We start from the raw sequence: 26,614 nt of genomic DNA on the forward strand, positions 1-26,614 counted from the left end.
ATGGACTTGAGGATATGGGGAGGGGGAAGGGTAAGCTGTGACAAAGCACAAGAGAGGTATGGACATATATACACTACCAAACGTAAGGTACATAGCTAGTGGGAAGCAGCTGCATAGCACAGGGAAATCAGCTCGGTGCTTTGTGACCGCCTGGAGGGGTGGGATAGGGAGGGTGGGAGGGAGGGAGACACAAACGGGAAGAGATATGGGAACATATGTGTATGTATAACTGATTCACTTTGTTATAAAGTAGAAACTAACACACCATTGTAAAGCAATTATACTCCAATAAAGATGTAAAAAAAAAACTATATATAAAATATGAATTTTTAAAAATCTGGCTGTTTCAATTTTTTTTGTTTTGTTTTGTGTTTTAAAAAAAATGTGGTAGATCTGAAACTAGTCACCGGAATTGCTAATGCAACTCAAGTGAAATGATTCTGTTTAATTCTAGAGTTGCTGTCATATATTTTTTGTAGTCTTTTATAATAACATTTAGTTAACAACTTGAATTGTCTAATTATTAATAACCTAAATTAAGTGAATTTCCCTTTGTTTTACATGCTAATTCTATTTTATATAGATGCCAATTTAAATATATATATTTTAACATCTGGTTTGGAATATTTTCAGAAAATAAACTAAATGAACTTCATTTCTAATCATTGATGTATTTACCATAATTTATGAACATTTTATTTATACCAAAGTATTTTAGAGTCCTTTCCCTAGTATTAATGACTATAAACCTAGCATGCATACTACTAATAAAATTGTAATCATAACATTAATAATAAAAATTTTAATTTGCCATTAAAACCAATTTGAAAAATATATATTAATATTGATTAAAGAAATACAACCTTTTTATGGACATACATTCAATCCACATGTTATCCTGATGCATGCTAAATGCCCTGTGCTGTGCTGAATCCCTCTTTTCTCCCGCTCTCAGACATATTGTAGGAAATAAGACCAGTATACAAGGAGTTCCCAACAAGAGGTAGGAAGGCCACCGTCAGTAAGCAACTCTAGGCATTTAAGGCAGATACGCGAGAGGCAACTTCTCTTTGTAAGAGCAGTTTTACTTCCAAGCATTAGTGCTCCAGTTTTTCACAGGAAAGAAAATAAATAAGAGACATATTTTCTGATAACATTCAGTTATAGCACTCTGAGAGACAGACAAAAAAAAAAATCTGATATCAAAATAAAATGAGCATAAAATTTAGGTCACTACTAAATTGATATTTTCTCTGTGGGTTTTCCTTTACCAATGGCTTTTATACACACTTCACATGTAAGTATTTAGGCTAAATGCATTGAAAATCTTGCTTTTTCATTGATGCTCCATTAGCAGGAGTGAATTCTGTTGCACCAGGGTCTAAGCTATTTTAAAGCAAGGAGGCTGTGGCACCTTTTTTACCCAACAACAAATCATTCTGATTTTACTCTTAATTCATGGCTGATACACTTTTCCCACAGTGCCCCTTGACTGCTGCCCCTTGACATGCTGCAACATGTGAAGTTGTGTCTAAGGTATTTGTCATTCTACCATTAGCTGTTTTTCTATAATAAGTGAACCTAAGGTCTCCTTATTCTCTATTTATCCTAAATCAATTTGCCTCAGAGGACTAAACAGAGCCTCCCATAATGGACTCGGGTCCCTGTTCATACTATCTGGATGCTCATCATCATATTCCTTTATTGATGTCAATCATGCATTGTGTACGGGAAGATAAATGGGAAACGTTACAAGTTGCGTTTCTTTCCTGACTCACGAATCATAAAATATGGATTTTTTTTCTTTTTAGTATAGACTCCTACATTATCCTCATCAAATGTTGCTAAGAACAAATATGGCGACCCTGTTTTGCATATTTTGGCATGCCTCAAATTACTAAAGTGTGTGCTCAATTAGTTGTGTTTGCTCTTTCCTGAATCTTTAATCCCTTCCTCTCCCCTACCGCTAAGCAAATAAACATGCTGTCTGCTATTTGAACAAGGGAGACCTCTATTTGGATCCTACAGGTATAGACTTTTCTCTTCTTCATCTCCACAGCCAAACTCTTTGAAAGTGTAGTTCCCAAATTCCATCTCCATTTCTTCACATCTAATTCACTTCTGAAGCCACAGTAACCCAGGATTATCTAGTTTTAACACTGAAAAATCCCACAACCCAGGAAAACTCTCAGTCTTAGCTAGAAAAACTGGGACAGTTGGTCACCTTTAAACCCCTTTTCTTTCCTCCCATTATCTCCACATCCAGTCACTCTTCAAATTGTAAGAGTTAAACCCCTTATCTTGAATCCATACTTTCCTTTATACTCTCACAGTCTCCTAGTTCAAATTCTCATCTGCTCACAGCCTATTGTACAAGCCTCCTATATGAGAATGACTCCCTTAACTCTACTATCAAATTAATCTTTCTAAAAGGCTAACCTGATTGTGTTACCCTGTTTGCTTAACATGCTTTAATAGACTCCTTCTGAAAACTCTAAAATTTCAATCAGATACTTAATGATCTTGTCCTTGTCCATCTGTATACTCTTGCTTGTTTTTTCTTCCTCCTTCCTTAAGCTCTATTCAAACATATTATTACTCTCAGAATATGCCTTTGTAGCCTCATACTTCTATGGCTTTGTACATGCACTGCTGTTTCCTGGAATCCACCTTCTCGAGATTACCTGGTATATCCTACTTACCCTCCAAATCTCAGCTCAAGCACAGACTCCTCTTGGGAGCCATCCACAGCCTTCTAGGCAAATAAGAGTTCTCCTTCTTGCTTTACCCCTGCGTCTTATATCCTCTTCCATTTTAACACATACCTCATTGCATTAAAATCTCATTTCTCCTTCCTTTCCAAGCTACAAAGTCCTTAAGGAGAGGTGCTATGCGTTTCCCTGTCATATGTAATGTATCAGCAGAGTTTCTGTCTCAATAAAAAATTGTTGGGCTTCCCTGGTGGTGCAGTGGTTGGGAGTCCGCCTGCCGATGCAGGGGACACGGGTTCGTGCCCCAGTCCGGGAAGATCCCACGTGCTGTGGAGCGGCTAGGACCGTGAGCCATGGCCGCTGAGCCTGCGCATACGGAGCCTGTGCTCCACAATGGGAGAGGCCACAACAGTGAGAGGCCCGAGTACCGCAAAAAAAAAAAAAAAAAAAAAAATTGTTGCATTAATGTTTAATGAAGTAATTACATTATTTTTATAGTCCTACTTTTAGGAGGCAGGGTACATAAAAGCACATAGACAAGATCTTGTAAATAGGAACTTATTACCATTCTTTTAACCTACATGCCCCTGTACAATTACTTCATAAATTGTATCTAATACCTGAAAAGTGACTAAGAGTAACTAGACCTACCAAAATTGGAAAAAGTGTTGATGATTTGCTTACCGTTCTTGCATCCCATGCAGACAGGGACTTATCTGCAGAACCTGTGAGAAGAATGTTGGAGCAAGGAAAAAACTCGATGCTGTTCACAGAATCTGTATGTCCATACAAAGTGCATCTGCATCTTTCACTGTATAAAGAAACAGTAAGAGTTAAAGCTGTAGGACTTAGCGCTACATGTTTCTTATGCTGTCTATATAATGCTAACAAAGATAGTTCAAGTATCTGAGGCATAAAGTAGCTTTACAAGTGGCAAGATGTACAAAAATAACATTTTAAAAGGAGAGTTCTACAACCACCTTATATTCTAAGTACTTTATAGAATTAGCAGCATAAAATTGACTAAATTTAAATTACATTCAATTTATAAAGTCAGTTGGTAAAGTCATCTTTATACTACCTCATTTATTCCTTATCATGAAATGACTACTTAAAAACTGTTCCCATCTCATAAAGGAATACACTGAGGAAGAAAACATTTCATAATATGGGAAGACCAGAGAAACTACTTTAAGTTGCTCAGTCTCTCTTCCTCCCCCCGCCCCACCCCCACCTCAGCTGCTTGGGTTTACGTTAGAATCACCTGAGATACTTTTAGAAGATACTCCACCTCAAGCCCCAGACATTCTGTTTCACTGGATCTGAGATGGAGCCTGAGCAGAAGTGTGAATTAACAAATCTAAACCCGTGGTTCTCAAAGTGTTTTACCCAGACCAGCAGCATCAGCATCCCTTGGGAACATATCAGAAATGCAAATTGGGCCTCATCCTAAACCCACTGAATCAGAAACTCTGGGGCTGGGGCCCAACTGTCTGTGTTTTACAAGCTCTCCAGTTGATTCGATACTCACAGAAGTCTGAGAACCACATCTGCAGGAAAGACATCTGCAGCTTTGCCTTTTGCCATTTTATGAAAGGACTGTTTCTTAATGAAGCAGGATATATTCATAGAGCAGTATCACTTCTCATTTGTAATGTTTGATTGTCTTTTAATTAACTTTATTTATAAACCTACTTTAAAAATAGAGAAGAAACAGGATAACTAATAATGCTGAGAACAGAGGAGTCAATATAGGTACATTTCTAGTATGATAACCAGCTCATTAAGCTCTGATCAGCTGATGGCTGTTTGGCTTGAGCCATGCCATACGTGACAGTATGGTGGAGTGGAAAAAACTCTGCTATGGGAGCTGGTAGCCTGGGTTCCAGTCCTAACTTTGACAAGAACTAGCAGGGTTACCATAGAGAAGTTATTAACCTCAGTGGCAGTAGGGGTCCTTCTTGTGAGAATGAGATTACTTAATCTGATACACTGAGAGGTACAATCTAGCTTCGACAATCTGAGATTTTTGACCAAGGTTGTAAATGTAAAAGGCAAGGGAAGAAGTCAAATTGAGCATAACATCTAAGAACTGTTTGGAGCAAAGTTAGTTCCTCCTTACTTAAATTTTGGCTTTTTTGAGAAGTTAGAAAATATTAAGATTTATGTGGATACGTATGTAAGTTACTCAGTTTTGCCCCTTGATTGAGACTTTTCATATCAAAGTGAAGTATTATAGTAATTAATGTCAGGAACAAGGAAATAAAATCAATAAATTCATTAATCAGGGCCATTTTGTATGTGTTTCTTTATCTTAATATTTCTGAGAGAGGCTGATAATATTTTGATCATTAAGGTTGATGAAAGGTCAATATATACCAGGGGTCAAAAACCATGGCCCATGGCTGGCTGCCTATTTTCGCAAAGAATGATTTATTGGAACACATCAATTTGCTTACACATGTCTATCGCTGCTTTCCCATGACAACAGCAGAGTTGCACAGTTATGAGAGACCATATGGTTCACAAGCCTAAAATATTTAATACCTGACCCCTCAAAAATATATTTGGATATTTGTAAGTATGCTCAGATTTTATTTATGACATTTTTTTGAGATGTGTGCTAAAACTTACAGGATAAATTCTTTTCTTTTATTTTTAAAGAAGTACTGTTTTATGCAGAAATTTTACTTGCTGTTTTCTAATGATTCTCAAAATATAAGTATAAAACATTTCTTTAAACGTTTATATTCCAAAGCCCACTATATTGACATAATCATCTTTAACTATTAGAGTAATTGCTCCAGATATAGCTCTATGACAGAGAAAAAGAGGGATTGATTTCATAAAAAAATGAAAATTATATATTATATAATGTAGTAAATTATTAAATTAAATTATATAAGAAAGTCAATAGTTTATTATGAAATATCATTCTCTAAAAAACATCCTCACATTAAGAAAATATTAAGTATGTTATTTTTAGTCATATTTCATTTATAGAAAGTATAATTTAAAAAGGAAATGTTTATAATTATAACATGTATATAATTGCTCCCATTTTTCTTTTATTCACCTACCAATTTTTTGAAATCATTTTGTTAATCTTACAATGTCAAAAATTATAACACACACATATGATCAGTAATCACAAATCCCAGTGTTGCTCAGTGCCTCCCATCCTCCTAGTGTTCAATTAATATCTATTTAAATTAATCCTCTGAACCCATACTTTCATATATTTTCTTGATTATTCAGTACTTCAAGAGCAATTCTGAATGGTTGTAATATCTTGGGAACATCAGTTCTCCTCCTCCAATGCTTGTGGAGGAATGTTTCACTGTCTCATACCAGGGGCAAAGTCTGAGGCCAGCCGAATCTCTCTTCCCTTTCCTGTCTAACTTCCTTTGTGGATGATTTGCTTTTTATACCCATAGCCCTAACAGTTCTTTTGCAAACATTGGAGTTCAGAAATTTCACCATGGCATGGCTTGATAGCAATTTCCATCTTAGACTTTTGTTATCCTAGTAAGTAGTTATTCTTTCACTATATCTTTATGTTTTTCTCTTCCATTTATTCTGCTTTTTTTTTTCTTTTTTCCCCCTTAAGAACACCAGCTATGTTTTATTTTGTCTCATTTTCCTCTACGTTTAACATTTTCTCTATAATCCTTGTATCTCTCTCTCTATATATATATAAAATTTATTTTTCATACCTGTTCTTTATAATTCTTAGTTGTGGTTATTTGTGTGTCTGTGAAGAGGGAGCAATCAAAAACCTTTATTTATGTTTTTGATTTCACTTTTTTCCTGATATTTCTCAGTCTGCTTTCCATCTGCATCTATTGTCTTATAAAATCATGATAAAATGCTTTAGCTCTTTTGATGTTCTATTTTATTATGTAAAATCAACTTGAAATATAGCATTTTGGGCTTCCCTGGTGGCACAGTGGTTAAGAATCTGCCAGTTCAGGGGACACAGGTTTGAGCGCTGGTCTGGGAATATCCCACATGCTGTGGAGCAATTAAGCCCATGCACCACAACTACTGAACACACGTGCCACAACTACTGAAGCCTGTCCGCCTAGAGCCCGTGCTCCACAACAAGAGAAGCCACCGCAATGAGAAGCCTGCGCACCGCAACGAAGAGCAGCCCCCACTCGCCACAACTAGAGAAAGCCCGCACTCAGCGACAAAGACCCAATGCAGCCAAAAATAAATAAAATCAAAATAAATAAATTTATAAAAAAAATAAATACAGCATTTCTGTAATTTGACTGAAAATATAGAGGACTTTTTGTCTGAATTATTGGTAACTTTACTTATGTAATTCCTTGTGCACTGTATGATCTTCAGTGGAATTTGGTTTATATTCGTTTATTCTTCAATTTTTACAATTCATTATCAGTTCTGGGTTGGTTTCTTTTTATTATGACTTAACATTATATGGGACAGCTACTTGCTAAAGATTAATGGCAAAAGGAGGGAAATTAGATTTAGGTTAACTCTAATTTCTAATCAGATTTGCTATCTTCCCAAAAGACTTCTCATTGTGTGTGTTACTGGCTTGATTCCTGAAGTTCATCTTTCCTCCACTTTTATATTTTAAAGTACGGATGTAGCTTGTTGCAAAACCTCTCAAGTCACAGGCTCTATATTAACTCTAAAGGCCCCTGTCTCCTTTACCACCCTCAACCTGCCTCACCTCCGGCAGTTTCCTTGATCTCCTTTATCCAGCAATAAAACTGTCTTGCTGGGATTTGTGCTACGATGATAAAGTAACCAGTACTGTGCCTCTCCCTCGACAACAAACAACTATAAAATGACAAAAATTATATGAGGCAACTGTTTTCTGGCACTGAACTAAACACAGCACAGGATGGGAAACCTTGAGCAAAGAAAAAAATTCAAAGAGCTCCATGACCTCCCTGACTTTCTTCTTGGAAGCACTTCCCTGCTATCAAATATAGTAGTAGAACCCCAGTAGGTTTGAAGTCTCACTGAGCCAAGAGGAAATGGGAATAGTTTGACCTGCTGCTATGCCTGAAATTTGCAGTGAAGTGTATGTGAGAAAAGGGAGCTGCATGGGAAATGGCAGTAGTTTGCGTGGGGATTTGCTGTGAATTGTTGGCCAAGGTCTAGATGGCATTTCGACAGAGTAAGACTCTACAAGCCCTGTGTGGTTGAGTGCCGTACGATGATACCAGAGACCAGGAACTGTTGGAAGACACTGGACTTTAATCCCAACTAGAGTGGAGGGAACTCAGTAGGCACCTCAGACTTTCAGTTGTGACTACAGAAAAGCACCCACCATAGGAGTAAGGGTCAGGTTCATGAATTAAGTTCAAAATCAAAATAGACTTGTCCTTACCAAGAATAAAACTAAGCCTGAAAGGGCAAAAAATTATCTGCCTGTAATTAAACAGATTGCCAGAACAGAACTCACTACCTTTTGTAGAAAGATCACTTAATATAGACTCCCTACAATTTGCTATTAACAACATCCAGCATATAATTTAAAAAAAAATTGGTACACATGTGAAGAGGTGAAAAATGTGACCCATAATCAAGTAAAAAGCTCAGTAGTAGAAACAGACTCTAAGATGAATCAAATGTTGGTAATCAAAGATCAAGACTTCAACCATATATCATAAGTATGTTTAAGGATTTAAAGAAACAGTTATAATGGGTGTACCAATAGAGACTCTCAGACAATAAATGGAAACTATAAAAAAAAGAATTGATAAGTATAACACATGAAATAAAGTTTATTGCATGAGCAAAATAGTAAGTTGGATACTACAGATAAAAGGATCAGTGAACTTGAATAAGACCAATAGAACATACCTAAATTGAAGAACAGAGAAAAAAATATTGAAAAACCATAGATAGAGCCCCAGTCATCAGTGGGGGTAATCGCATGGTCTAACACAGGAATAACGGGGTTTTCAGAGGTGGCGGGTAGGTGTAGAGGAGAAGGGAAAGAGAAAAGGGTTAGAACATTTTTGAAAGAATAGTGGCTAAAGTGTTCCTCAATTTGATGAGAAGTACCAATGTACAGATCCAAGAAGCTCAGGAAAATCCAAGCATAATTAAGAATAGACAGAACACACCTAAGCATATCATAGTAAAACTGCTAAAAGCAAAATCTAAAAAAAAATCTGAAAGTCACAATCAATGAAAGAAACATAACATGTAGGAAACAATGATGTCAATGGCAACTGACCTCTCAACAGAAACAATAGACAGAATACAATAAAACAACATTTTTAAGGGCTGAAAATGCAATAATCAGTTAAAATACCTTCAATAATGAAGATGGAACAACTTTTCAGATAAATGAAAGCTGAGAAAATTCATCACCAGCAGGTCTTTCCTATATGAATGCTGAAGAGAAGGTATTCAGACTGAATGGAAAGGACACCAGATGGAAACATCTGTCTACAGAAAAGAATATCATCATCTGAAATGATAAATATATGCGTAAATGTAAAACATCTTTTTCTAATTTTTAAAAGATATCTGGCTAAAGTAAAAATACCATCATTGTACTGGACAGTGTTTTAAGTACGTAAAAGTAAAATACAAGACACCAAAATCACGGAGATGGGGTAAACGTGGAATTACACTGTTTTAAGGTCCTTACGTATTAGATGAAGTAGTACCATATTAACTCATTAGATTGTGACTAAAAATAATATTGTTGATTATTACAACAATATACTTTAATCTCAATAATACTGAATAAACGAATCCAGATAAATATGTCTATGTATCATGTAATTAAATTCATATGAAGTTCAAGAACAGACACTCTATGGTTATAGAAACCAGACAGTGTCTGCTATGGGGAGTGGGCTTTCATTAGATGAATGGGAAATTTCCTGTGGTCATAGAAATGGCCTATATCTTCATTAGTTTTAAAGGTATATACATTTGTCAAAACTCATCTAATTGAACACTTAATAAGCTGCCCATTTCACTGTATATATTACCTTGACTAAACAATTAAAAATAAATAACACTTTTCAGAATACGTTTTCCTTCTGGCTTCACTCTCCTGGTATGTGGGATACAATAACTACTTAATATACATTTCTGTGAATAATTGAATATTTATAGTGACCCTATTCTCTTATCAAGTACATCTCCATACGTGCATGTGTCAATTGCATGCATCTTCATAGATGGATAAAGAATCTTTAATATTTGGAATAGCTATACCATTAACATATATATCTCTGTTTTCTAAAGGCATGCATAATGTAGTTACTGTGAAGTCTTTTATGTTTAATTAAAAAGGAAATATAAAGAAATAGACAAACAAAAATCCACAAAAGATTTAACAGAAGAACATGAGAGAAAATAAAACAATACAGATAACTGCATAAAAAAGATGTGTGAACAGCATCAGCAAAATATTAAAGAATGATTACTATTTCTAACCTCCTGTGAGTTAGTACTGAAAGATAGTTCCACCTCTGACAAAGTTAAGCATTGCTATTTGCAAGTAGTTCATTAGCGGTAACTTTTTAAAAGGCTGTATTTATTAAATAGAATAAACCTGGATAGAATTTCTATTATTTTTTAATTGAAGCATTTCAACCTATAAATAAGTATGCTCTTACCTTAATCTTTTTTACAGACAGAATTTGCCAAAAAACTAAAAAGTCTCCTATTTGCAAAATCTGGTACTATTTTTAAGGCAAATGCAACGGTATTATAAATATGATTATACCTGTTTCATCACAACGAAGATCTAACATGTACACAGAAAATGTATAATTTAGAAATGTGTGTCCTTCCATATTATGTGCACTGTTGCAGTGTGCACATTCACAACTGATAGTCAGGCTTTGTCTGTTGTCATTAAAACCCAATTTAATTATTTGGGAGTGTATTCAGTTATGGTAGTGGGATAGAGGGAGAGATTCCTCAATGATTTATTCCAGCGCTCATAGTTTCCCAAACAAAAAGAAAAAGCTGGGTCTTCATATAGCTTAAAGGAAGAAAGAACTGCTCAAGGGGGCAAGAAATCTGCTCCCAAGTCACTTGTTTAATGTGTGGGGCATTCCAGGTAGACAGGCTGCAAGAGCAGGCTTGTAAGAGATTAATTAGCTGCCAGAGAAGGAAGTCCCTCCCATTCAGAATTCTTTGCAAGGTGAAAATGGACTAAAGTGATGGAGCATGACAGCACCGCAAGGGATGGAAATTATTTGTACATTTCCATCAAAAACATAAACCCTGAAGCCTGATGCAATTTTACCTCTGTTGCTCTGTCTGCTGTTTTCTTATCATTTTTGTAGGGAGAAGTTAGTTCACAAGAAAAAGCCCTTTATTAACCCACCTCCTGCTTTTACTTTATTTCCCCTTTTTTCTTCTATCTCTCTCCTTGCCCACCTTGATTCAATTTATTAGTCTGGTAACTGAAAGATGAATATTTCTCTGAATTTTGAACTTGCTATAAAACAAAGTGATCTGCTCTTCTAGAGCAAATGCCTTTTCTTTTAAAATGTATTTCCCATTTGTAACTTGTAAGAGGGCACCGTTTTAATACAGTTCTCCCTTGTGAGGCATTAAATTTTAAAGGTTTTATTTCCTTTGGTGTGTTGGCTGTAACACTGTTAATATTGGATATGAAACTGTACTTTTGAAACTTCAAGCTTGTATGAACTTTCAGATCAACAAAATGTGGTTAATGGAATTATGGAACATTTACAAAAGGCAGCAGCAACATATATTCAAGTGAATATGAAGAAAAAGGGTAAAAATTTTATCTATCCTTGTTTTGAAAAAAAGTACTGGAATTCATTTTCTTATTAACCCTTAGTAAGACCTGAATTTTATTTTATTTCATTTTATTTATTTACTTAGTTTTTACTCTATAGGTTTATTTCAAAAATTTAGTAATTCTGGCAATTCCTTTGCTTCATAGAGAGCTGAAATTAATAGCAAGAATATTTACATTCTCATTTTGTTTTACAATGCATTTCATCATTTTCCATTTGGCGGCATCTTATTTGTCCTCTCTTTTTGTCCCTAACCCTCTAAAAGGGCAACCCATGTCCCTACATTTTTTTTTTTCATTTTGTACTTGAATGATAAAATCTCTCCTAGTTCCTTAACTTTTTACAATAAATCTTAAAACTTCCCCCATATTACTGCACCAGGCTTTAATTAGGAGAAGATTATTCCTGATCCCATCTCTTTTATTTTTTAAAAATTTTTATTGGAGTATAGTTGATTTACAATGTTGTGTAAGCTTCTGCTGTACAGCAAAGTGAATCAGTTATACATATACATATGTCCACTCTTTTTAAGATTCTTTTCCCATATAGGTCATTACAGAGTACTGAGTAGAGGTCCCTGTGCTATACAGTAGGTCCTTATCAGTTATCTATTTTATATATAGTGGTGTGTATATGTCAATCCCAATCACCCAACTTATCCCTCCTCCCCTCCCCTTCCCCCCCTGGTAACCATAGTCTGTTTTCTACATCTGTGACTCTATTTCTGTTTTGTAAGTAAAAGACCTGGATTTCAAATAGTATTTATATAATTGAGCCAACATATAATGATAACATTTATCACAAGGCTTATCTGAAATAAAAATTCTTTATGAAATACTTAAATCAAATACGCTAACGTGAACATAAGTGAAACATATTTAAATCGTCATACTACAACTATAACATACAAGTTGAATGAGTGATTCCTCCCACCCACTATCATATTTTTAAAAGTTTATACATAAGCTATTTTAAAAATCCATCTGAATTTCCATCTCAGTAAGGCAAAGTTCTCCAGTGACATCCAAATTTTGACTTAAAAAGTTAACATTTTAATTAATGTTATTTTATATTACTCAAATAATATAAAATCCTTTAGTGTGCAACAGTTTCTTTGTGAACATAAAATTCAATTGAACATTTAATGGAGGGAGTGATATTTCAATAAAATCTACCAGGGAGTGTACCACAAACCCTATCTTAAAGTTCACCATAATCTACTGTGAAAGAATAATCTATTATGTGGTCTGAGTGTCTCAGCCAGGAAGGAGCATCAATAGGCCACAGCTCCTAGACAAAAAAAATTTTTTTGACCAAAACCCTTGACCATAAATACACTATCTGAGAATTACTCCCAAATGGTAATAAAACCCCACTTCACATATGTAAAGGGCAGATTCCCGGCAACCTCAAATACCTGGAATGCATCCAGCATTTGGGGAATAAAAGCAAAAGGTGAATAAATAAAATAACCATAATTTAGCTGGGGGCTTGCTCAGAGTACCCTCAAGTCCTCACTCAGGCTTGTTAAATAGTCACCTGAACTGTTTCTGCAAAGGGTGTGAGCACAGGGCGGGGGTTACAGAGGCTGGAGTAGTGCCCACTGATAACAGTGAGGAAAAAGTGGACACTCGGCAGTAAATGGCAGTAAACTGGATAATGGAAAAAATTAAAATAAAAAGACTCAATTTTGAAATGGCAAACTGAGGCAAATGAATGAAGACAAAAGCAAATAACTATATTTCAACAGTTTCTATTACATTTAACACTGTAGTTTTAGTTGATATCTATTGAACATTTATTATTCTAAGTAATTTGCACACCTTAACACTGTGAAGTGTAGTTGGCCCTCATTATTCAAGGATTCCGTATATGCAAATTGCCTGCTTGCTAACATGTATTTATAACCCCCAAATCAATGCTCTGCAGGCATTCACATATGTGGGAATGCAGAGCAGCAACAAAATTGAGTCACGTGACATGCACATTTCCAACTGAGGTCCAACTAGGCCATGCTCTGCCTTTTTGTTTCAGCTCTCATAACTTAAACAGTGTCCTTTTTGCAGTCAATTGAGTGCCATCTTTTTTGCATTTTTGTGCTTTTTCTGGTAATTTTAGTGATCTTGCTGTTTAAAATGGTGCCTGAGTGCAGTGTTCCTGAAGTTAGATCAGTCTTTAAAAGAACTTTGGCTTCTGAAAATCCTAATTAAAACCATCTAATATCTTTTTATATACAAAGAAGGTCAAAAGGGTTGTTTCGAAGCACATCTTTCTTAGAAAAGGGCTTTAAAGAAAAAAGGAAATAAATTAGCTTTAAAGGTGATTGTGATCAACTTCATTAACTGTAAATTGATCAATAGATGTAACATTAAATAATTTAAACACAAAAGCCATTTCTGAAATCATCTATTTAAACTTTTCTCCAAAATATTTAAATATATTAAATTTAAACATATTAAGATCACAAGTAGCCACAGTGATACTTTAAAGCTTACACCTCTTTTCCTTTCCATGTCAATTCCCCGAAAGAGATCTTAGTCAGAAACCAGATACCAGGAATGGGAAAAGTCAATGACAAAAGGCAAGATCTCTAGTCACAGAAGCATGGCTGTAGGAGAGTAGGGTTCCCAGCAAAAAGCAAAGCAGAAAGGAGAGAAAGCAGGGCTAGAATGAGGCGAAAAAGTCCTTAGAACATCCAGGGACTGGGTTGTTTGAGAAAAGAAATTTCAATCCAGCTGTTTGCTCATACTCAGAGCTTTCATTAAAAACTCAGTGTCTTCTGATCACAAAGGGGTACAAAGCTGAATCTGTCACATTATCCTGCTCATTCCCTTCATAGCACCAATCATTAAGTGAAATTAACTTGACTACTTATGTCATTGTACCCTCTCCCCACCATTAGCCCTGCCTAGAGTTGTACACTCCATGAGGACTCTGGCCTTATCTGTCATGTTCTATGGTTGAAAAGTAGTACATAGTGGGTCCAGAGTCAATAATAATTTATTATTATTAATGAAACTGCAAATCTTTATTGTTTGTGAAGAGACACCATTACTTCCCAGTATTTAACCCTCAATCCAATATCCTTCTCTTTGAACTTAATTGTCAAATATTGAATATATTGTTTAAAAATTAACTGAGTTTTATGTTGATTTCAATTAGCTAAAAAGGAAAGGATTGTATGATCAACACAAATGATCCAAGAATTAATTCCCCCTGAAGGAGCTTTAGAAACTGCCAGTATTTTAGTTTTTATTTTCTCATCTAAAAGCAGAATTTAGTTAGCATAAACTTCTGATCTTAATTCACAAGCTTTCTCTTAGGAATGAAAGCTTTTTAAAAGTATTAAGCTGAAAAATCTTATGTTACTATCCTTGATGGTATCAATCTGAGGATCCCATTTATCCACTGTGTTACTTTTAAATGTCTGTAAAAATGAGTACTTTTAAATGTTTGGATTAGGATAGAACTACTGGTAAAGAAAATGTGAGAAAATATTTTAAGCCTATCAGGGAAACTTCAGTTGTGCCATATATGTTATTCATGGCAGACAGAGGGAAGTTAGGAGTTGTGAAATGAGTCCTTTCTAGGCTTTGAGTATGAGTACCTGCACGGTTCTCTCAAACTCTGGACGTGCTTTCCCTGACACCCTTACACTTCCTTGAGGCTTTCCTAGACTCGTCCTCCATGAAAACCCCACCTGAAAATAATCCATGCTGCTTGCCAAATCCCTTAGGGTATTTTCCTTTGTTTCTAATACATATTTACACTTAGTGGCTTTTCCACTTGGTAATTCTTAACCTGTGCTAACGAAATGAGAAGGATGCATGAGAAGGCTTCCTTTAAACTAACATCCTCCCTCCCATTTCTCTTGGGCCCATTTCACCTGAGTGTATTTTTAATAGTTACCTTCTAAATTTTTTCATAAATGCTATATAAAAACCATAATAAAGTCCTTTCTTTTTTCTTCTTACAGAAGAAGTAATTCTAATTGCAGGAATATGAGTTCATATAAGAAAATAAACAAATAAGATAGTAAGCTGGTGGGAAAGTAAATATTCAGGGTCATGCAGGACCTTGTAGTAACCTTTAAATTATATGATTAAGTCACTTGTCTGTATTTGGATCTGTTCTTGATTATGGAAAAAATTTTGCTCTACTGATATCTTTAAACAAGGTATATCCACTTTATTTCCTATATGTTACAACTGTAATATGGAGAACAAAATTCAGAATAGAGGGCACTTAAAAGCAGCCATGAATGTGTAAGCAAATCAGTCAGATCGGTCTCAGATTCAGTGAACAGAAAGAGCTACTTTAATAGTAATAATAGCAATTACTCTCTACTTGCACCTTAGTCTTCTAAACAACTTGAAAATTATTTTCTCTTTCTGAAGTGTCTATCTAAATAATAGCTGGATTATAAGAGACATGACTTCTAAAAGCATTTCATTTTTTATCTGTAACAAACTAATTAATGAAACGTTGATCATAAAGAATTAAATACCACAGGAAGGATTTGAGGTAGCAGATTTTAAAGGCTATTTAAAGAATATGTTTTCTTGCCACAATTTCATTTATTCAATGGATTTTAAAGGATATTTAAAGAATATGTTTTCTTGCCACAATTTCATTTATTCAATGGTCTCTACCTTTCATATTGAAACTGAAGTTCTCTCTTTTCTTGGTCATTCATCTAGTAGCCCATTAAAATATGTCACCTAAGGTGTGTTTCTCCTCTTTATTAAAATGAATTATATATTAGGGCTCACTGCATTTTACTGCCACCATTATGGCTACTCACACCTCCTCCTCATAAAATCACACAAACGCTGAACTAACTAATGCTTTTAAAGGAAACTACCTTCTGTAAAGAATATATTAAACCAAATTTGAGAAAAGACATACGAGCTTTTCTTTATAACATCATATTGCACTAACTTTTCCTAACGTCCATCTGCTGTTTTTCCACCTCAGGTTGATTCGTTAGGATCTGAATATGTTGTTGGAAAAGTTCTGCAGGATCCTACAGATTATTATAAAGCTAATCATAATAATAATCATTGCCTTGGTTGTATGATGGAATGTCACCAACCTAAAGATGAGGTTCATAAACAAAACGCCATTTGTAACCCTCATTTACCGTGTGCTTTTTACCTCTCATACTTGATGTGTTCAAATCAGGGACAGAACTTTGTAGTGAGGACCCATATACAAATACAGTGAAGTGGCCAGCTTAATATACTGAAATGCCATTTTGTTTCACGAGGTTATAAATATGTCCTATTGTGTCTTTATATTTTATGACCTCTATTTTATTCCTTGGTAAATTTATATATGACATATCCAATCACTCACATCAAGAATTTAAAACTAACAGCATTTCCATAAAGAAACATATATTATTTATTTATTTATTTTTACTATATTTCACCTTTGGATTCAGGATCTTTCTTAAATAAAACCTGGAATTTACATGAGAAACTATTGTTTTCCTATTAAGCATATATTTCTTAAAGAGTGATAGAGATATATATGGAATCAGTACTTCTTTCACTTAAACTTGGATTTCCCCTGCTTTTCTGGCCTGGACCTGGGACTGGACTCAATACGGGTTCAATTTCCAGAATAGAAATTGGGATTGAATACTGTATATGGTTGTAAGGCAGTGCCATTAAAATTATGCTTTAGGGTATTTAGTTTTTATTAAGAACACTCATAATCAACAAATTATTTATATTTATGGAAATACAACAGTCCTGTTAAAATTACTTGATCCATTCCACTGAATCATATAAATATGGCAATATCTTCTGTACTATGTGATTGGTTCATTGACCTTGATGCTTTCTGCTCAGAGGAGTGGGTCTATGTGTCAATCCCAATCTCCCAATTTATCCCTCCCCCCACCCTTACCCCGCAGTAACCCTAAGTTTATTTTCTATATCTGTAACTCAATTTCAGTTTTGTAGATAAGTTCATTTGTAGGCTTTTTTTAGATTCCATATATGATCGATATCATATGATATGATATTTGTCTTTTTCTGTCTGACTTACTTTACCAATAAAAATTTTTCAAAAAATACATAGCTTTCAGACTCAGGAAGACAAAGTTAAAATGAGAAATTTTACCTGCGATGTGATCTTAAATGACAAAATCTTACTGAGCCTTCCTATCTCTTTCAGCAAAGAGTGGAAAAGAGAACATACATCTCAGGGTTGTTGTAAGATTAAGTGAGATAATATATAAAAAGCCTATAGTACTGGCTAGAAACATACCTATTTTTCCCAACAATTAGCATCGTAAACTATGAAGAATGTAGAATAATAGAATGACAAATTATGTTGTGAAAATAAAAATCAAATTAGACATCTTACACCTGACCACACCTTTGTAAACGGCCTCTTCATTAAATTCTCTTGCCTCTTTAAAAAAATAATAATAATAAAATAAAATACCAAAAAAAAAGTGGGTCTAAAAAGACTTCCTCACAAATTGCAAAATTAAATAAATATGTCTCCTATATAATTCTGTCCTTTGGGTGTTAGCAGCAGCTGTTCCCTGCAGGGTGTCATTCTCTGTAAACTGTCTCTTAGTCTCATGATGAGCATACTCTTCTGTTTAAATGAGGCAGTGAAGCAGCTCAAACTCTGCTTGCTTCAAGCAAACATGATCTGCCTGTGCTTGTGCCTGTCATTTCTTAGCTCATTATGTTGCTGTTAGTTTAGCTTGAAGTATTTTGTTCATCCTTTGGGTATGGCCACCTTCCTTCAGATCGCCACATAATTGTTTTCTCATTTCAGGTGCCATCCATTTTTATTACATGACTGGTCAGCGCGGCTGAAAGGTGATAAGGATGACTTATATTCCCATTAGACATCTGTACTGTAAGGCCAACTTTTATATGACTTTGTTTTATCATTTGTATATAGCATCATTTATACATGACAGAAATATCAATCGATGCATATAAATGTGTCAATTATTCCTGACAAATCTTGATTTCAGGCTCATATAATTAACACTTCTTATGTTCAGCTAAATAACTTATTACACAATTTTTTGTCCCCCATAGTTGGTACTAGTTTGTTTAATTACTTCATACAGTAATTCTTAATTCTATGAAATCTATGCATTGAAAAACAAATATATTTAATGCTCCATCTATTATACAGAAAGAAAATAGATAATAATTTTTAAAGTCTACGTATTTTGGCCTAACTCTGCAAAGAAATAAATAGCAAGTAATTTGTAACAAAATATTGTGTTTTTCGAAGTGTAAATGCTTAGGCTCATCTACATTAGGAAACATAATCATGGAACCAGAGGCTCACATCTATGGAATTGCCATGGTTGCGACTGCCATAAATGCAAACTGTTAAGGTGTGCTGTCTAGAACTTGAACTCAAGTGGCCTTACTCCCACTGAGGTAATTTTATGCAATGGTAGAACACTCTTGGTCATGTTTCAATACAAATTTAGTTAAATATTCCCTTGATTTACAAAGTAGTTGAATTCCTGAAAAACAATATATACTAAAACTTTGTAAACGATGCTTTGGTTTATTTTCAATGTGAAATTGGTTCTAGGATAAAAATAAAATTTTAAAAGGATTATCAACAGGCTTTTTCTTTCAACTTCATGAATATATATAGGGGAATTTGGAAGTCATGAAGTACACAAAAAATTTGTTCATTACGTAGACCGTCCTACTCAGCAAGATGTACGGCATGCCTGGCCCCAACCACTTCAGTGCCCATGAATCACTGAAATAAGAAAAAAACATTTTGTGATTTATCAAAACATCCCTTTGGGAGTTGAACTGCTCACCGTCCTGGTGAACCACTGACTTAATGATTAGGTTGAGTTTGTCATGTGTTCTTACTTCTCAATGCATTGCCCAGAAAAGACTCTGAAACCCAAGCATTGAAGATTCCAAGAAAGCCAATTCTGTACTTATTATTGCTCTCCTTTACATCACTTTAAAATATAAACTGGTTGCAGCTGGGTGCTTGACTCATGGCTGTCTCAGCTCCAGTAGTTGGAGTACCAGGAGAAGTTGGCAAAGCAGCAGGAGACAAGTGAGGATTACCAGTAGGACCAGGATGTGGGAAATATATGGAGTCAGATGAAAAAATGAATGTGAGGATGGTAAACCAAAGAAAGGTGAGAACAGCAGGATTTAGGGAAGGAAGAATCTGGGAAAACCCTCCACCTGCTGCCATCCCTGTAAGGTACTACTTTTGTTGTTTCCATCATTCAAGCTCATCATGGAGAAAATGGGTTATGTAACAAAATTCCACAGTTGTTTTAAAATTTCCATATAGAGTATTTTTTTGAGGGACTTCTTAGAGAAATGGTGAATGAATAGATTGCAAAAAAGTAATTAACCTCTCAGTTTCTAATATGATCTTTCCCTACAGCGTAACTCGGGTATTTTGGCTAAAGGAAATTTATCACCTGTATTCAAATATAATAATATTCAAATGTAAATATAAATCACATTTCTAGACATATTATTTTATTTTTATATAAACTTCAATTGGGGACCATATATATATATATCATTTATACCACTTATCTGTCTATCAAGGCAATAAGAATTTGATTATTCCCATCAGGAATGATTTCTGCTAAAAGTCATATCTTACTTGGACATAATGGTCTAGATATGACTGTTCTTGGTTGAAGTCAACTATGAGGACATGAGAATTAGTTGAGTCATGTGGAGTAGGTATTTCTACTAAGGGCATGCTCAAATGAATTTATTAAATTGGAGCTTTAGAAACAAGAGAATATTTTTAAACAATAGAACACCCCATGATAACATACCAGGTGATAATGCAAATGTAGATACAGTGCAATTGACATTTGCTTTTTCTCCTGCAACCTGGGCTAGATAAAGCTCTTATCTTCTATATGGTAGCTTGGAAGGGATATAGAGAAAAGGATAAGGATAGCCAAGCAAACATTACAGAGCTCTCAGAAAATGAGAAAGCAAAAGGAGGCATACTGTGTCCTCAGTTTCCGCAGGACAAATCTACAGAGACTGAGTCCACAAAATAAGCACTAACTGGGGAATCATTCTCACTGTCCTAGTAGTTTCAGCCCATTATTGAATCCAGTATCATCTCTGTACCCAGCATAAATTTGGATACAGCATTCAAACCCCTACAATTGCTGGCATGCTAGCTGAACAGCCCTGCCTTGGCTATTTTAATAACTGCAATAATAGGACCCCCTGCTTTACACAATTGAATTATTTGTACACATTTACAAAAAATATTTCTGGGATTTTTCTAGGAATTGCATTCAACTTGCATATCAATTTGTAGAGAATTGACATCTTTATTATATTGAGTCTTTTAAACCATGGAGATGGTCTGTCTCTCATTTATTGAGGTCTTCTTGGATTTATTTCTTTAGTATTTTGTAATTTCAGCATTTAGATTTTGTACTTTTTAAAATTCATACCAATGTATTTCCATTCTTGGAGCTATTGTGAATAGGTTTTTAAAAAGTTATTGGTACAACTGTACATTGCTATTATACAGAAATAAGATCGTTTTTATTTGTTGACCTTATATTCCACAATTTTGTTGAGCTTTACCCCACAATTTTAATATGTTGTGCCTTTATACAATCAGATTATTTATAATTCCCCTGTGATTTATTCTCCTTTGACCCTTGAGATATTTTAAATGTTTTTTAATTTCAAAATATTTGGAGATATTCCAAATACCTTTCTGTTACTGATCTCTAATTTAATTCAGTTTTGTACCAGAAATACACTCTGATTTAAATCATTAAAAATGTATTGATCAAAAAAAAGATTCAAAAAAATGTATTGATCTTGTTTTATGGCCCAACATACAGTCTATCTTGGTGATGTTCCATGTATATTTAAAAGGAATATGTATTCTGCTGTTGTTGGGTGGAGTGCTCTATAAATCTCAATTAGGGAAATTTGGTTTGTATTGTTTTTCAGGTTCTCTATATCTTTACTGATTTTCTGTCTATTTGTTCTGTCAATGACTGATAGCATGCACTTGTATGAATGACCGCGGTTTATATAAATGGGTGGCACTTATCCCACTACTTATCTATTTGTATCTTACAGTACAATCATCTCAGTTCCCTATGTTTATAATCCCTTTCTTCTCCCCTTTCAGTTGGCTACTTCTTGACAGTGTAAAATGTATGTACTTTAAAAATAGAGTGTTTCCTCCCACCCTAGAAAATTTTTTACAATTTGCTCAAAATAGATATAGTTCCTCTCTTATGGCATTTAGCACAGCATTCCTTGCTTATGTATTGTTGTTAACGTCATTTATTCAAATTTAAGGACTTTGTGGTTAAAGAATGTGCATATATTTTAAAATCTGTACAGAGCTCAATATTGTCCTTCTTCACAATGTCAAATACATGCTTAATTGAGAAATTAACTATCAGCCAAGTGGGAAGAACTGGAATTGTCCAGGATTATAATTCTAGTCTCAGACAAAAGCCAGAGAGTTAAGACAGGAAGATGAACAGGGGTATATTAGTTTATGAAAAAGCATGGACCAAAAACAAGGTACTTGATCCAAAATTCAACCTGCCTTCTCCTGCAGGTTGGTGAGGCTCTTTGGTGCTAGTACAGATCCAGTTCGGTTAAAAATGAGGGTGGTCAGCAGTGGGTGTGGCAGAGAAGTTTGGAATTATCATGGCTGAGTAGAAAGGACAGGGTTCAGGGTCAGGTCAAAGGAGGCTAAATATCAAGCTGCAATCTAACCTCTAGCATATGGTAGGAGTTCAGACTACATTGAATGAATGAATGAATGAATGGGTGATGGATGTATGAATATAATTCATGACCAATTAACAAGACTATCATGACCTTGAACAAATGGACTTTAGATGTTCTTCTATTTCCTCCCACTGGGATTCCCATAAAGGATAAGTATGATCAGATCTCAGGATAAATTTAAAACAAATAAGCTTAAAAAAGTTTTTGGATACTTTCTTAGATTTTTTTATAATAGCTGGGGGCAGAAAAATTGACTAGAAACTGTCTTCATTTAACTGGCATTATTAAATAGACAAATGCTTATGTTTTATTAAACTGCTATAGTTATATACATGGTCTAGTTTCTTTTTCCCAATTTCACAAGCTATAGAAAGGATTTACTAAAGAAATATGAAAACTTGAGCATCTCTTAATTTAAGGATTTTTGGCAAATGTTGGCAACAAGTTTTATAAACTACTTTAATCATATTTTTGTAAGATGTTTTAATACTTTATAGAATTAATTTCAATAGCATCAAAAACATACTTAGAACTTATGCTACCTAGTATCATAGGCTTTAATAAATTGAACCCTTTTTTTCAAACTTTTTTCAGACACAGAGATTTTGTTACAAAAGAAAAGTGTTCTTCAAAGACACTTTGTGTTACACCGAAAAACGAAAACCAAAAACTGGTTGACATGGATATAAGGGACTCACTTTTTCATTTATTCATTCATTATGTACTTTTTGAGCACCTCCATTTTTTCTGTATTCTAAGCAGTGGGACATATCAGTATACTTCTGATAAACACTCATACAGCTTTCATTCTTGTGTTTGTGTGTGAGAGAAAATAAACAAATATTTAAGATATCCTACTGTGGTAACCTCAATAAAGGAAAATAAAAGTAATTGAAGTTATTATTTAGGTAGGTAGTCAGGGACGTTCTCTCTGACGAGACAAATCATGAGCAGAGAGTTGAATGAGGTGAGGGAATAAGCCATGTAGATATCTGAGGAAGTGATGTCCAGGTGGAGTAAGGTCACTGAGGCATAGAGGCCAGTGGCTTCTGGACTGGAGTGAGAGACAGGGAGAGTGGGAGCATATGGCATCAGTGGAGCAGGAGGCCAACTCATATAGGGCCTTAGAACCATGGTAAGGGTGTGGGTTTCCTTCTCCCCTTATTTGTTTCATCAAAGCTCTATTAAAAGCACCTTCTCGTCTGCCTGCCGATGCAGGCGACACGGATTCGTGCCCCGGTCCGGGAAGATCCCACATGCCACGGAGTGGCTGGGCCCGTGAGCCATGGCCGCTGAGTCTGCGCGTCCAGAGCCTGTGCTCCGCAATGGGAGAGGCCACAAGAGGGAGAGGCCCGCGTACCGCAAAAAAAAAAAAAAAAAACAAACACCTTTTCAAAACACCAGTGGTTCCATGGAACGTAGTTTAAAATGCTCACAGTGATAATCAAAGTGTAACAGAAGATGCTCAAACTAAGATGATTCACTGACTTTCCATGTACCAAGAGATGTGATGGGTTTTAGAGACAGTGTTCTACAGGAGAGACAAGGCCCACGGTGGAGCTTGTTGACTAGACTGGAGGACGTATGAAACTGGTGGTGCTAGAGAGTCATGGTGAGCTTCACTGTCTAGTCATCCAAGTTCAAAGGTACTTTTTATATATTGTATACATTTGGATATATTTGTACACATATTCACACATATGTATATATATATGCATGCATGTATATATGTAAACACTGCCAAGAATTTTGTTCCCATAAATCATAAATGAGGTTTAGTCCTGTATACAATGTCAATTTGAAACATATTAGGAAGAACCTCAGCAATAAGTTCTGTAACCAGCAATTAGATCTTATAGTCAGTTGACAATATTCATGTAATTGGATTTGCTAGAATAACATATCAATTATCTAAATCATTTTCATTCATGCATAAAATGATATAAGCAGCATTTACTTCTCTATTGGGATTCCAGCTAGAACGTGGAGACAGTGCTACACTAGTCATAAAATCCCCCAATCCTGGGATTGATCTCTCTCAGTTCCATTCAATCCTTTTACTTCATTATCTCTTCTGCTTTTGATGTATGTGATATGGGTGGGAGTTTATAAGTTGTATGTTTGTTCTAATGTCACTACAATAATATTACTATGATGCCCTATGCTTAGGAACCTAAGGTAATGTCTTTATCATTTTCTATTCTACATTACACTCTAAACACTGGAGGATAAAAAAAAAAAATGGATGTCAAGGGCTTCCTCAACTCCCCCTATTGCTTGGTACATAATAAATATTGTTTACTAATGACAAATAAGCCAAATAAATGATGTAATAAAGCTTTGTTGATACTAAAGAGAAAGCAGTTTATTTGGGGGAAGTTTGAAAATACTGGTTCAAAACTCATTCTCGAAACTAACACACCATTGTAAAGCAATTATACTCCAATAAAGATGTTAAAAAATACCAGAACTCATTCTGTTTCTAGAAGGTGAAGTAATTGGTGCCCACAGATTCTTCTTTCATAGAATATCATAGGCCTTTCAAAATATCTTCACAATTATGTTAAATTTGATTCTAATCTATGGACTATAAGAGGCTTTATAAAAGTTTTCAGTATGTTAAGCAAGTCTTTTGATACAGGCCACCTAAATCATGGGTAAATAGTTAAAAAGAAACCAAGGATGGCAGCAGCAGAGTTTAGCATAAAGTAGTACTTGAAACTGTCATGCATTATTATTACTATTATTACCATTATTATTGTTGAAAAACAAACAAACTACCTCAAAACTGTCTTAATGAAGCCTGAACTGGATCATTCTAAACTTGTTACCTGATCATCAATGCAAAATACCAAACTTTCAAGTGACTTTTAAATGACTGATATATTTAGCATTTCCAACTAATTTTACCAATCCTAAATCTACACAACAGGGTACCAGAGTTCTTTGTTTTAAACCATAAGCAAGAAATTATAAGCTTAGGTCTTCATTAAAAAATTATTCCCTTAAGTTTGAAATTTTCAATAGCAGCAATTAGTATTTAGTATTTATTATATTCTACATCATTGCTCACAAAAGCTTAGAATTTATAGAAGACAATGTGATTTAAAGTAAATATTTAAGATTGCAAATTTTGTTAGGAGTGATATTTTGGACTGTAAGAATTCCAGATAACTATTATAGTAATAATAAAAATTGTTAAAATAATGATACTATTAAAATACATTTTTGCAACTTTTCTATGACTTACCCTCTCATTAAAAAAATGTACTGTTCTCAATTAACTGATTAAAAGCAAAGCAAAGAATCTGTGATTTTTCCAAATTCCACATAAGTTAACTTTCAGCTGTCACATTTTGCTCAGTCATTTTGTGTTCTTATGTTGTCAAAAGTATAAGAGTCAAACACACTGTTATTCTGTAATCTTGAATGACCCACACCATGTACATACTCCTTCCTCCCTCTCCCTCTCTCTCTCCCTCAGACGTACACATATGCACAAACACATGCACGCTAGAAACTATACCTTGGGGATAGGTTTTATTTGTTTGTGTTATATTTACTTAGTGGAAGACATATTTTATTTCTTATAAATAGTCATTGTTATAATTTCTTTTCAGAGCTAGAAGGTGCTACGAAACTTTGTTGTAAATAAATGTAAAATACAAAAGCATCATCTAAATTGTTTTCTTTCAATTCCTAAGACAATAATTCCGTGATATATTAACTCAGTAAAAATGATCAAAAAGAGAATGTAATTAAGATATTTGAACAACTGGCTTCTCAGAGTTGTTTTAAGAGAAGGAATTAGAGAATTTTGTAGGGGTTTTAATTACAATAAAAAACAACTGCAGACAAATGGATCAAAACACATGGATACATGATAGCCTCTATTTTATTCTTAAAATTATTCTTTTAAAATAATTCCTTATTTTACTGACTTCAGAAGACTGGTTGATAAATTTAACATAAGTTGGTAGGTATAATGCTAGGTAGAGCTCTAAAGTCATTATAATATCATTTTATATTTTACTAAGAACATGTTTCTTATGCTTTGACTATAATATATATCAGTTACTGACTTTAATACATTCAATAGCTTGTCAATTTCTGTTATAAGGGTCACATTTTCCTTAAAAGTAGTAAAAATATATAGTATTTTTGAAAAGTAATAAAATCAGAAACTCAAATATTAATCCAAGAAAATGGATTCCTTCATTAATTGAATTGGTTTACTTCAAAAATGTTTGTTGAACAGCCCTTTTGATTATAATGTGCTCATGTGTGTATGTAGGTCTAAAAAAGAAATGCTGAGAATAGCTTA

At 34.5% G+C, this 26,614-nt stretch overlaps 1 protein-coding gene across 1 annotated transcript in view; it reads right to left on the reverse strand.

The window, feature by feature from the left end:
- The window catches only part of SPAG16 (sperm associated antigen 16), an 875,915-nt gene that overhangs the window by 364,423 nt on the left and 484,878 nt on the right, over nt 1-26,614 (reverse strand). The window contains exon 13 of the mRNA XM_029225940.1: nt 3,396-3,522. Within this exon, the coding sequence (XP_029081773.1) occupies nt 3,396-3,522 (127 nt within the window). The remainder of the gene's footprint in view (nt 1-3,395; nt 3,523-26,614) is intronic.

This window comes from Monodon monoceros, unplaced genomic scaffold, assembly GCF_005190385.1.
Source record: "Monodon monoceros isolate NGI ecotype Baffin Bay Population unplaced genomic scaffold, NGI_Narwhal_1 Super_Scaffold_16, whole genome shotgun sequence".
NCBI lineage: Eukaryota > Metazoa > Chordata > Mammalia > Artiodactyla > Monodontidae > Monodon > Monodon monoceros.